This window comes from Helicoverpa armigera, chromosome 21, assembly GCF_030705265.1.
Source record: "Helicoverpa armigera isolate CAAS_96S chromosome 21, ASM3070526v1, whole genome shotgun sequence".
NCBI lineage: Eukaryota > Metazoa > Arthropoda > Insecta > Lepidoptera > Noctuidae > Helicoverpa > Helicoverpa armigera.
The window spans coordinates 5,102,575-5,116,794 of record NC_087140.1 but is presented as its reverse complement, the minus strand read 5'-3'; the positions used below and the strand labels follow the sequence as shown (position 1 = coordinate 5,116,794).

The 14,220-nt window shown below is 34.9% G+C and overlaps 1 protein-coding gene across 2 annotated transcripts; it reads left to right on the top strand.

Moving 5' to 3' along the window:
* The first annotated feature begins 5,062 nt into the window (after positions 1 to 5,062).
* On the top strand, positions 5,063 to 11,163 carry LOC110381380 (cytochrome P450 4V2). Of its 2 annotated transcripts, XM_049849185.2 has the most exons (10): positions 5,065 to 5,397; positions 6,416 to 6,505; positions 7,127 to 7,237; positions 7,437 to 7,622; positions 7,909 to 8,105; positions 8,547 to 8,616; positions 9,298 to 9,487; positions 10,088 to 10,239; positions 10,354 to 10,536; positions 10,833 to 11,163. In XM_049849185.2, the coding sequence occupies exons 1-10, from the start codon at positions 5,259 to 5,261 to the stop codon at positions 10,985 to 10,987; spliced, it is 1,473 nt and encodes a 490-aa protein (XP_049705142.2). In that variant the 5' UTR covers positions 5,065 to 5,258; the 3' UTR covers positions 10,988 to 11,163. The 2 variants fall into 2 exon arrangements, with proteins under 2 accessions (XP_049705143.2, XP_049705142.2); XM_049849186.2 differs by lacking the exon at positions 6,416 to 6,505 and having other exon boundaries at positions 5,063 to 5,397.
* The last annotated feature ends 3,057 nt before the right edge of the window (positions 11,164 to 14,220 follow it).

The window sequence follows — 14,220 nt, the reverse complement described above, 5'->3', positions numbered from 1 at the left end:
AAACAAATGCGGATGTTTCAAACCCGGTTTTTATTATAATATTCATTTTACAGTAAAACTATTGAATAAATTGCACTTAAATAATGTCAAAAATACAATTTTAATCTTTGGTTTTATTTATATTTGCAAAGAAAATTATAATGTTTACATTGTTATTATTTGACAGCTTCCGTAAAAGTTGTAAACGCTAAGCGTCGCCACCGTCGCGCACATAGCCAACCATGTGACAGCCCATAAATGTGACAAGTATAAAGAACTATGACGTGAAACAACATTATTACGTCAAGCTCACATCGTTTTGTAGTTTTATAATAATTAACAATATTGCGAATATTTTATGGGAAGTAATTAAACGGTAAGAAACTTATTTTAAATATTCAGTCAATAAGAAAAATAAGATAAGAAATTATTTTGGCATCATACTGTTTTTGGTTTTTCTTGTAAAATGTGGGCGGAGTTTCTCGAAATAGCAGACCAATCACGTGTAAGCATTCAAGGAGATATTGCATTGGAAATAACGTGACTATTTTGGATCTTTGACCACCAGTTTTGGTTTTAAATAAAATAAAAATAGTTCTGTGATCTTTCTGACTAGTATTAATTCACCTAATATATATTTTTTTCTATTCAAATGAGTCTATTTTTGGACATAGTTTATTATTGGCTATAGAGTTGTTGGCCAAAAAAACTAAATTACAAAACCAACCAGGCCAAGTGCGAGACGGAATCGCGCACGAAGGGTTCCGTACCATTATTTAGAAAATGAGCAAAAAAATCACGTTTGTTGTATGGGAGCCCCCCAAACTAATTATTCTATTATAGTTTTCAGTATTTGTTGTTATAGCGGCATCAGAAAAATAAATCACTTGTGAAAATTTTAACTCTCACTATCACGGTTCTTGAGATACAGCCTGGTGATAGACGGACGGACCAGAGGAGCGAAAACAATAGTGTCCTGTTCTACCCCTTGGGTACGGAACCCTAAGAACTACCTAATAAAATAATTTGTGCAGCTTACTAATCGTAAAATGTAAATGATGATTAGGTAATATATTATTAATATTTTGTAGACATATTTCATGTGCTACGGCATCAAAAGCTGTTCGAAGTCACGTTTCACGTTTGGATTCTCCAAATCAAATAGATATTTCTTGCATTACATCATCTGGCTAGCCTACTCCCAACTGCGTTAGAGTAGGCTTCTAGTCTTACCGGGTCCAGCTGAATACCTTTCTATCTATAAGACTGTCTATCTGACCTCTTCAACCTAGTTACCTGGGCAACCTTGGTTACACTAGCTGTTAGATTTTCTTCTGTTTCTGATTACCAGTAACAACTGCCAGGTTCAAATGACAGCCAGGACCCACTAATATATTGAGCACCTTTTTTTTGAGTTGGGACTACAATTACCTATGTGTGTAAAATAAAGCAGTTATTCTAAAATGCATGACCCACTAATGATACATTTCCTTCGACAAAATTAACTCAGTGTTATTTATTTAATTTTTTTTACAATCCGCCATAGAATATCATAAAGTACATGATGTGACAGGATTTAATGTGAATAGGTACGAAACACCCGATATATACAAGTTTATTTTATGTTTATATGTTAATAATTAAATAACTCTGTGTTAATTAAAATAACTAGAGCCTAGTTGATTTACTTTAGGATATTTTATTTTCTCAAATCCGTCAGTCATACAGCATGATCTATTCCAGTGCCACTTGTAATGATTAAATATTCTATATCACGATCATGAATATCCACTTGACGGCACTTGTGTCCATTGGCATGCAATTGAGTTTGCACAAAACTCGTTACTTACATTTAAATCAGCACTAGTTTTTTGTTTCTTCTGCAAAATTATCAAAATGGTTGCATTTTCTAGTACAACAAACATTTTAATTTTGAATTCCTAAAACATTGATTACGAAATTCCTTTTAGTAATTTCATTTTCTTATCCTTTTTAATTCATAGAAAATCATCATGACACAACGGTGAGATTATTTTAAAAATGGTCCAGCCTATCTTTAAAAAAATTATCGCAAACTGCTAAACCGCGTTCAGCCAGCAAATGTTGACGACATTCTTACATGAAATAAACATACAAGCACGAAGTCTTGTCTCTTAGTTAGCATCAAAACTGGTAAAAGAACGGCCACGGCCACACTTTGTCAAATTCACACTGTTAGCCGTAACGTACATAGTTAAAGTCTTTATAAACTAGCCTATGCTGATAAGCTCACTCTCGTCCTGTGGGAACCACTTCAAACACCCTGATTAAAATTATAGCCTATAGCCTCTCTCGATAAATAGCCTATTTAAAGACGGTGGTAGTAGCTAACATCCTGGATTATTTTTATCAAGTTACAAGAAGTAACCGCGGGAAAAAGTTACATAATTAAAAAACAAACAAAACTAGTTTTGTTGTTATTAATTACACTTAATTATTTATTGTAATGGCCCTACTTGGGAAATAAATAATTCCTACATAAAAACTTGTTGGAAAATTCATTATTAGGGGTCAACCAGTTTTTTTATATACGTGAGTATAAAAAATCTATAACGGCTTCCGTTAATTCCACTTGGCGATATCCATAAAAACTGACCTTATATTACTTGGCAAAATGACCTCAAATCAAAGGTGATTTAATATTAGACATAATAAAAATAATAGCGTCCTAACCGATTGTCAGCAATGGCAGCTGTCACATAAGGAGATTGGCCAGCGTAAAGACTGGGCACCTGTGTTTGCGCAAATGCTTGGAACGCCAGTATTATTTTTAACACGTTTTAATGTTTTGGCGATAGAATCGAGATAAGACAAAAAGTAAATTTGATTTACAGGTACTCCGCTAGGACTAAATGCTGAAGATCAAACTATCATAAACAATGAATATGCGGAAACTGTCAAAGAATTATTAGCAGTATTCTGCAGCAGATTTAAAAAAATCCTGGTTTTATAACATGAGTGCTTTAAAGCAGAAAAAAGATTAACTCTTGAAGATACTGTACGGAATTATGGATTATGTAAGTTCCAGTTGATGTACCTATTGTATTTCTTATTTTTGGTCATGTTTTTCTAACTAATTGCGTAATTAAAGTAATGTAATATTTAGAGGCCAAGTGGTCGTGACGCCACGAATCCAGCGCCATATTGTAATAATGACACAAGAAGTGTGACCTATTGTAGGTGTGACGTACGTATTATGACAGGTATTATGGGCAAAAACTCGAGTCTCAATATGGCATAAATCTATGACGTCAATAACCTTGCCAGTATATTTTTGGAAATACTCTTACTTTATCAACTTTTTTTTCAATTTAGGTAATAAACAAAATTGAAAGGTACCTAACTAAGAATCTGAAAGTACGTACGACTTAAATTCAGGTATTACCTACTTTACTATACTCCTATACTTATCATAGTAAAGAGGGTTTTTTTTGTTTGTAGCTTAAAGGCTGCGAAACTACTGAATCGGTTTAAAAAGGTACCTATTTGACTTGGAAAACTACACTGTTGCCGAGTAACATGACATTGTATTGGTAAGTACACCCACCTGCTTCAGAGCATAGTAGTAGTTTAAGAGTTAACTCTTGCACACCGCAAACTTTTAATTGGCCAATAGATTGATCTGGCTCATAAGTAATCAGTATGGAGAAGAAGTATGTGTTAGGCCGGTATCAGGCCGACACAAATTTATTGGCTTCCAGACTACCTTTAAAATGATGAACCAACCACCGGGTCAACTATCGTTTAATCTGCGGTATGCCAGGCACCAAATGTGGATGTCAACATCCTATCTACATATTATCTGTTAATTTGCTTACTAGAGATAGGAATTTAATAAAACTTGTGCGTGGCTAATTTAAATATTCTATCTATGGAAGTGAGCTAATCAAAAGATAGGTACCCGTAGGTCAGTTATTGAACTCGCCGATAGTAAAATAGCACCAATGCTTTAAGTCTTTGTTACTCGTATTTTAAAAAAGTTGTAAATAGTCCTGATGATTTAATCTGAAAATAGCTACTCAAGTGAGTAAAAAGTTTTTATTTTTAGGGTTCCGTACCCAAAAGGTAAAACGGGACCTTATTGTTTTCGCTCCTCTGTCCGTCCGTCCGTCTGGCTGTCTCCAGGCTGTATCTCATGAACCGTGATAGTTAGAGAGCTGAAACCTTCACAGATGATTATATTGTGGCCGCTATAACCACAAATACTGAAAACTAGAATTAAATAAATACTTTGGGGGGCTTCCATACAACGCCGGTTTTTTTTGTTTCAGGTAAATTGTACAACGCGTACGTTACGAAAACTGCTTTTGCGCATAATTTGCAGAGATTTTGCGTTTCTGGAAATATCGATAATGATATGACTGAATACGATGTTGTATTGAAACCAGTTTTAGGACATCAGATTAGTTTAAGTTCAAGGATATAAAACATTTTTTTTGGATGTACAATCACGTTGAATAACAATTATGCCAATTAATCAAGAAAAACAAAATGTGATTATTATCAAGTCATGTGTTTTTTTCTATGCTTTTATTTTTTTCTAGAACTCGATAATATTCGTACTAAGGGTGGTTATCGACTCAAAATAATTTCAATCTCAGATTTATTAAAAATTAAAAAAAAAAACTAAGGTTCGCATTTATCATGTCTTATTTTTCCGTTCTTCTCTTCGAAAAATAATTTAAGAATTTTGTACAATCTTTATATGTATAGAATAACTTTTATTTATTGATTGAACTATTTTAGTGAGAAATCGTAATTAATATGCTAATAAAAAACACTTCACAATTTATAAGTAAGTAGGTAATTCCATCATTATAGTACCGGCTTTACAGACTAGTTTCAATTTTATGGTCATCATTATTTTTTTCTATATGTCTTTATTTCGCATAAAATTATATTTTTAAATATAAAAAATACTATTATTTTTTAGGTAAAAGAACTGGGTAATTCCAGTTATATAATGTAGGTAGGTACCTATGAGGTTTTACGAGATTGAATAAGATTACGCTTAGTCTTAAATTCTTATTGTATCAAGTCAACAGAGAGCAGAGGCACTCTACAAGATTATTGGTCACTTTAAATTCTATAAGATCAGTCAAAATAAAAATTATCTTGCTACTTCGTTACAGTGGTCAGGCGGCCTAATAATAAATCGGTTCATACGAATTTCTAGGGCCGATCACTTTAAATAAGTTGATAAAAACCGGAGTTTGGTTAGACCGTGTTGAGATTCGATAATGTTCGCAGTTTTAGTATGTTTTGTGATTTTAATAATATGGTCGTGGATGCGTATGCGGAGGCCTTCGATGCCCCCCGTGTTTCCTGGAGCGCTGCCGCTTATAGGAAATTCTCACCAACTTATAGGAGATCGTATACGTAAGTAAATAATTGTTTATTCTATTTGATAATAAACGTAGTGATATAGTGGATGCTTGGCGCTTGTTAGGGTAGGGCTATGTTCAGCAGTGGACGACAATTTGTTGATATGATGATGCTGGCTATGTGAGGTAATAATGGGACATAAGGCAATGATGTGTGCATAAAATTGTGCAATTTTGTGAATTATGCAATTACAGATTTTTCTTCTTTATAGACATTTGCAAATGTAGAATGTAAACTTTCGGGGCTATTTTTATTACGACGAAATGGGAAAGGTTGGACGAATAAATCCATACCGGATAAACATAAGGGTACCTACGTGTTAAATAATTTTGTTATAATTTTCAAAATGCCCCAACGAAACTGGATTAAAAGCCAGCCTATGCGCAACGTTTTTCTGAACATTCTGGAAAAATGCGTCTAGAATTCGTAATTATATTCTCGATTACTATTTTCGGATACTGATGGTCACCGCGTAGGCATGCATGCTTTCCGATATCGATATGTAGGTAATTATTACGTTGAAAAAGAGTCTCAACGACTTTAACTTTTCTAGAAACTAAATTTCGATGGCTATGTTTACAAAATACCTACATTATGTAACCAAAAAGTCAAAAGGTTCAAAGAATATTTTTATCTATCACATACTTGCGTAATGTTTTTTTTAACTATGTTCAATAACTTAAAAAAAAACACCGATATCGGGAGTCTAAAAAACCTGTAATAATATGATGTAATCTATGTCTTTATAATAATATATCTCACTTCCTAAATAACTGGGTCCCCGTCGATTCCCGAGAGAATTTCTTCTCATACACGGATAAAATATAGTCTGTCTCCCGGGAATAGTGTAGCTTGCCAACAATTAATGAATTTTGCAAATCTGTTCCGCAGTTTCGGGACTTTTAGGGTACAAGGAAACAAAAAATATTTCCTCTTAAAATATTAGTAAGTAGATATAGATATAACTATTAGTTTTGGATATAAAGTAAGTAACGATTATTATTTATTTTAGACTTATGGAAGTTCATACAGGAGGGGGGTAAATATTGTCAGAAACAAGATGGAGTTGCAACGCTGATGATTTCAAACTACCCTTATTATTGTAAGTACATCAAATAAATAGTTATTTTATCGTTATACGTAGAAAAAAAAGTCGTGGTGGCCAAGTGAGTAAAGCACCAACCTCTCACGTATGTTGGTTAGATTTCCAGTCACGCAAGTACCAATGCAACTTTTCTAAAGTATAAATTTTCTAAGTATATGGACAAAATGGCTGATAAAAAGGTGAAGGAAAACATCTCGAGGAAACTTGGACTATAAAGTTTTAAATCAGCAACCCGCATTGAGCAAGCGTGATGATTTATGCTCAATCCTTGTCCTTGTGAGAGGAGGCCTGTGCACGGCAGTGGGACTATAATAAGGCTGTAACAAATACGTTTCAAAGTCGTGGTGGCCTAGTGGTTGAAGCATCTGCCTTTTGTGTACGAGTAACTGTGAAATATATTTATTTTTTTAAGTTTTCAAGTGAATGTTGGACACTGATCAAAAGTAGGTACTGAAAAACTTGAGGAAACCTGGTCTTTAAAGACTGGTAGATATCGCAAATTTGACTTGAGAAACGTTCATTCCTTCTTTGTATGAGACTAGGCCTGTGCCCTACAGTGAGACTATAGAAAGGTTGATGATGAATAGCATAGTGTTCATCTACATATTTATTTTTCAGTTGTTACCGACCCAGATGACTGCTTAGTAGTTTCAAATGCCTCTTTAAATAAACCGTACGTCTATAAGTTTGCTGAGAAATTTTTGGGCAGCGGATTAATCACATCAGATGGTAAGAAAATATAATTTTTACATATTCTACTCACATTTTTGGATTGAAGAGATTAGATTATACTTATACTGTATTTGAAAATACTTCTCGGCTGTTTTTGTTCAGACTAGAAACCGACCCCTACATATTATTTAGTTGGGAAAAGTCTAGGCAACTGAAATAGATAATGATTCTACTTCTATACATTTACTTATTGCAGAACCTATTTGGAAGCCACATCGGAAACTGCTGAATCCAACATTCAACCAGCAAATAATGAATACATTTTTACATGAAATGAATGTACAAGCTCGAAGTCTTGTCTCTAAATTATCGGTTGAAGTGGATAAAGAGCCGTTTGATCCGCGATCGTATTTCGTGGATTTCACACTGTCAACTGTTAGTCGTAAGTATCTTATAACTTATCATTACTGAATAACAAGTTACCTGCTGAATAATAAAACAAGAAAAATCTAAGAAGAGAAATAGTAGAACAACACATTCGATTAAAAATAGAAGTGAGCCTAGCATGATGCCTTGAGGGAGCCTAGCTTTCAAGACCCATTTACATTAAATATCGACTTATAAAGTCATAATATGTGAATTTTTCAGAAATGTCTTTCGATCATGGTCGTGATCCTTAATAACAACTGCAAGCATCCGAACTCCACAACCTTTTCTCCATTTTGCAGGTACTTCATTAGGCTTAAATGCTGAAGATCAGACTATTATCAGCAACGAATACGCAGATATGGTAGAAGAGATATTTGGAATCTACTGCAAAAGATTTCAAAAAGTGTGGCTGCATTTAAATAGTTTTTACAACTTTAGTCCGATGAAGTGGAGAGAAGAACAACTTATTAAATCGCTACGTAAGATTTTGGATAATGTATGTTAATAATCGTAATATCTAACAGCTTCAGCACACTGCAGACTTTTAGTCGGCCGATAGTTTCGTCGGACTAGAATCTTTATAAAGAGTAGTGCGCTCATTTTCTACATCGGTAAAGAATCTGAACTTTTTTTATCGATGACAAAAATCTTCAAATAATGCGCCTCCCGCTGTGGGTTAGCAGCAGTGAGTTAGTACTTTTACTGACTAAAAATCCATCGTGTTCCGTTGTAGGCCTTTTATGTACCAGTGCCGCGGTAACTCTTTCGAACAATCCTGCAGTCCCGGCAGGAGTATCTAACCTTCAAATGGACATTTAGACAACCATGGGGCCAACTATGGATAATATAACTACGTATACTATCGGCTGACAGTTTAGGCTGCAGTATGCATTATCCTTCCTTACGCACTTTTATCAATAGTGAACATTATTTTTAGGTAATACGTAAACGGAGAGTCGAACTGAAACAAATCAAACATTCAGAAGAAATATACGATTTATCATCAGGTATGTTTTTTTCAAAATATACACATGTAGATAAGAAAAATCTTTTATTTTGTTACTATGTTATATTAGTTATTTGTTATACAAGAGTGCAAAGTTGCTTTTTAACCGCGGGCTCAATTTTGATGACCGAGCAAGCGAAGGATTCTAAAATTGAAACACGAGCGTAGCGAGTGTTTCAATAATTAGAATCCTGAGCGATAGCGAGGGAATCAAAAGAGCACAAGGTGAAAAATCTTTGCACTCGAGTGCAACACGTAACTTTTCATCCCACCTCATCGAGGAAATTACTAAATGCAAAAAAACAAAATGGCGCGCACATACGAGTGTCAAATTAAAAATATGTACCTATTAAAGTTCATATATCTGAAAACTCACTTTAAAAATGAAACGACGTTAAAAATCTGTGTAAAAACAATAATAAAAAATACTTAATTAATTGAATAATTATTTTAAGCAGTATTTTATTTGTTTAATATGTATTCGTTTGAAAAGTCTTATCAAGATTGTCACAAATGGAGTATTGCACAAGATGTTCTAAATTCAAATCACTTTGCCGCTCTAGAGGATAAAAACGGCTTTTGCGCTCAGATATCAAAGGGTAAAACTACTCTTTCCGAGATGGTGGGATGAAAATAAGTTTTATTATTATCTATAATAAAGGCTATACCGGTAAATTTTCAGGTAAATTCACACCAGCGTTGGATCATATGCTCAATATGGCGGATGAACAAAATGCCTTCACAGACCAGGAAATCAGGGAACACATAGACACGCTTATAGCAGCCGCTTACGATACATCGTCTACGACACTTACGTATGCAATGATCCTTCTTGGGTCAAATCCACATGTACAAGAAAAAGTTTTAAAAGAGTAAGTTTGTTTAATACTAGCTATTTCTTAGAAAGAACTAAATCCTATCATTTCCCCGAGTCTTTTCTCAACTCTGTTGGGGTCGCCTTCCAGTATATCAGAATGAAGCTGAGTACCAGTGTTTTACAAGGAGCGACGGCCTATCTGACCTCCTCAACCCAGTTACCTGGGCAATCCAGTACCTCTTGGTAAGACTGGTATCAGACTTACTGGCTTCTGACTTCCCGTAACGACAGCAAAGGATGTCAAATGACGTTCCATCCGAAACACAGTCATTTTTGTCCAAGTTATACTCAGTAAGTACATACAAACTTAGAAGGGTGCTTGCCTGACCTGGAATCGAACTCACACACTCATACTTGAGGGGTTGGTTCTTTGCTACAGCGACTTGCCCGAAAGAAGTACTTCCAATCCCTAGGAAAAATAGCTTATGTCCAAAAAAAAAATAATTATAATATTACATTTTGTATATAGTATTTTATTTTTAGTTTTGTATAAAGATAAGTAGCTTAAGTTTGTATATATGTATAGTGTGTACATTAATAATTCAATAAAATATTATGATTTTGAGGTACAAATACACGTTTTTGTCTCGCACAGAATAGAAGAAGTGCTTCAAGATAAAAATGCGGATATTACCAAGGATAATCTTCAAAACCTGGTGTACTTAGATGCAGTAGTTAAAGAGACATTAAGGCTGTATTCTGCAATCCCTTTCATTGGAAGAAAAGTTGAATTTCCTGTAAAGTTGAGTAAGTACTTTGACTTTTTTACATTGGTTATACCTACGATCTCCGAAATTATTAAGTAATGATTAAGCAGCTCCGAGGGTAAAAAATTAAGGTTATTTTTTTTTATTTTTTTAGAAAAATACACATTGGAACCAGGCACGACATGCATACTATTGTTGCAAAGTATTCATCTTGACCCGAAGCTGTGGGGTCCAGATGTCAATGAATTCAAGCCGGAGCGATGGTTGGACCCCGACACACTGCCCAAAAATCCAAACGCATATGTTCCCTTTGGGATAGGCAGGCGTTATTGTATTGGTTCGTATATATCTCCTCCTCCATTTATTTATATATATTTTTTAATTTTTCAATATGAAAAGAAATAAAAAATGCGGCTTAACCGATATCGGGTACAGGGACCAAGGTGCCAGCGGTTAAGGTACCAGAGGCAGAAACCTCCTCACGATGTGCACCATATCAAAGAGCTTATCAAAGAGCTTGCCTTATAGATACTTATTATTATGAGTGTGTCGGATTATCGTTCCATCAGGCTATGAGATTTCGTTTTCCAGTGATTAATGATTTCTGCGCTAATGCACAATTTTTTTTTGCAGGGAGATTGTACACAACGTACGTAATGAAAACTGCTCTTGCGCATATGTTGCGGCGATTCGTTATTTCTGGGGACATCACAAAAGTTGTTACTCAATATGATGTGGTATTGAAGCCAGTTATAGGTCACCATATTAGTTTAAAGTTAAGAACATAAAGTATTTGTCTTATCTCAAAATTTATTTATGGTTACGCTACTGGTTAAATTATTCGATAACGTATAGATAATATTGTTTATTAAGTGATTATTAAGAATTTGTTTATATTTATTGGAAAGCCTATATGCTGCAATTAAAATAAAGATATCTATCGAGAATAGATAATAATTACCTATTTAATTTATTTTGTTCGTCGTGTTTTTTCTTTTTCTTTAGCAGGTCGAGCGGTTTTATTTAAGAAATAAGACTAGCTTTAGAGAGCGATTTCACTCCTTTCCTAAGGGAACTACATAATATACCCGAATTTAAACTAGCCTACGTGCTGTTTTGATATAGCTACACTAATTCCACTGTCTTTCAGAGAAGAACTTTCGCCTTTACAATATTAACCCTCAGTTGCAGAAAGATCCATTAAACTTAAAGCTTCATTAAATCTATTGCCAATTCCTTCTGTGTCCACAAGATAAAAAGTGTTACCAATATACATATTTAAAGAGACTTTAATTTTAAGCTTTCTGCAACTGACGATAAGTAGAATACGATAATGCTTTGACATGGTGCATAGTGTACTTGATTGGTGTGGAAAAAAATAAGACTGATAACCCTACCCACAAGAAAGTCAATGCTTATCAATTGTTTATCGATTTTAGGTTATAACCATGAACTTTAGCCTAAATTAGCGGGCATGGAACAAGATAATTTTAATTGTGAAATTTTCTTAGCACTTTAAATTGTCGGGTCCCGGCTGTTTCGTGTTCACCGACAATATAACATCAGGTAAACCAGACTCTTCCTGACTAAAACCCATCATGTTCCTTCTTAAGCCCTTTATGTAGGTACCAGGGACGCGGTAACTCCTTCGAACAATCTCGCAGCTTCGGCAGGCAGCCTTAGAGTATACATTTTAATTAAAAGATATACAAAAACGAAAGGTAGACAAGGGCGCTATCCCACTGCTGTTTTACGAGCGTTGGCGCTTCTCCAACGTCTGCGCAGCGCCAACGTCGCGCAGACGCGACGCTAACGTTATTAGTGGTAAAGCGCCAATGTTACGCCGATGCGACGTTAACGTCGCGAGTTTCTTGCATTTTTTGGCAACAGGTACAACCACGCCGTCCCGTTTTTTGTATCTGTGTATGTGTGCGACGTTAAAGTTGCGTTCAACGCTTGCCAATAGAAACTCGCGACGTTCGCGTCGCGTCTGCGCGACGTTGGCGCTGGGCAGACGTTGGAGAAGCGCCAACGCTCGTAAAACGCCAGTGGAATAGCGCCCTTAACTATCTTCACGTCATGACAACTGAATATAACTCTGACGGCAAAAGGCGTCATACGTCATGATGGACGACAAAGTACATATCAGTTGACACAATTTCGTATATATTTTTTATTTATTTTTATTCGCTGTTAAATATTTATAAATATTGCAAATACTGATGCTAAATTGTACCTACATATTTTAAATATTTGGTCAAGAAAAATAAGATAAGAAAATATTTTTACAGCTTATTGTTTTTGTATGTTAATGTGGGCGGAGTTTCGCAAAGTAGCTGACCAATTACGAGCGAGCATTCAATACCAGTTTTTCCGGGAAATCAATAATTCTGTGATCTCTTTATAATTAAATTACCCAATTCTTCTTCTTCTTTCTTTTTTTTTATTTTATTTCCCTACACGAATGAGTCTATTATTAGATATAGTCCGTAGATATGTTACTGGAAAAACTATAATTATTACCAAAAAAAAATCTATTTATTTGACCACGTTTCCTGTCCTCCGCTTTGTCTCCATTATGCTGGGGTTGCCTTCCAGTCTAACCGGAACCAGCTGATATGATGATACCATTGTTTGCCATGAAGCGACTGCCTATCTTACCTCCTCACCCTAGTTACCTGGGCAACTCGATACCCTTGGTAAGACTGGTTGTAAGACTTTCCGGCTTCTGACTACCAGCAATAACTGCAAAAGATGTTCAAATGACAGCGGGGACCTACCCATTTATCTTGCTCTATGAGACAGGGAAAACCTCGTCATGACAACGTGGTCACCCATCAACGGTCTGGTGCGCCAAGCGTTGCTTAACCTAGAGATTGATTGACGCGTAGGTATGACTGCTATCGAACCTCAACAAAAAAATGTGAATGGTATCTTTCATGATAGTGCTGTAATTTTTTTATTGCAAAAAAAAAACCAAGACATGAACGAGTTATAATTGTGTTATAATAATGTCACCCCGCCGTAAATTACCTATTATCTAACAATGTATCAGGTCATGATCATAGAAAATAGTAGTTATACAAGCTGTTGATTTGCATCCGTGCCATATTCAAGGACGTAATTATGCTAATGATTCTCGACTCAAATCAACAAAAAAATTGGTACGTATTTTTTTATTTTTCTTTTTCGGAATTCCGTCAATGTCATCTAGCCGTATTTAAACTTGACGCGTGTGTTACTGGCCTTAAAACCGTGCTGCGCCCTCACACAAGGCAAACACAAAGCATACGCATTGATTATTCATAAACATTCATAAAATTGGATTAGTTCTGAAATACTACGACATTACAATGACAAAAATAGCAGTGCATATTAGCTATTTCCCGTCTATTGTAATTCCAATCGATTATTTACGTATTTTATGTCCTCCTCCTAAAGTATGGCACAAATGCAAATCAACACCTTGTATAATGAGAATGGAATGGTTCTTTACGACCAGTTTTATGTTGGGATAGTGTTTTTTTTTTTTTTTAATTAATTAATTGATCTTCATTTAATATTAAGATATTTTGCATTGTGGAAGGCCCGTGTGTTCATTGATATAGTTATTGATATTTAGCGTTGGACTTGGTGCGTTTAAGGCTGCCCGCTCATGTCTGATAAAATAATTGGTGACCAATAGAAAAAATACAATGCGCACGTCTTAAAAACCGTCAGAAAGTCCTTGTCAGATAGTCCCTCAAAAAATCTATAAATTATTTACAAAGACATCCTTGTAAATAATTTACATGAGCCGAATACAAATCAATGTTAATACCTACTAGCTATTCATAGATTATGATTGAATAGCTTTCAACAACTAGTCAGTAACTTGTTTTGCCAAAACAAATTAAATTATTTCCGAATAATTATTTCGGGTTTCAAACGAAAACCAAAACGACTAAAAAACGAGTCTCTATCTTTAGCAAAAACCTGTCTATGTTTAACCTGTTGCAGTAAGTAACAAGGTGTAACTATC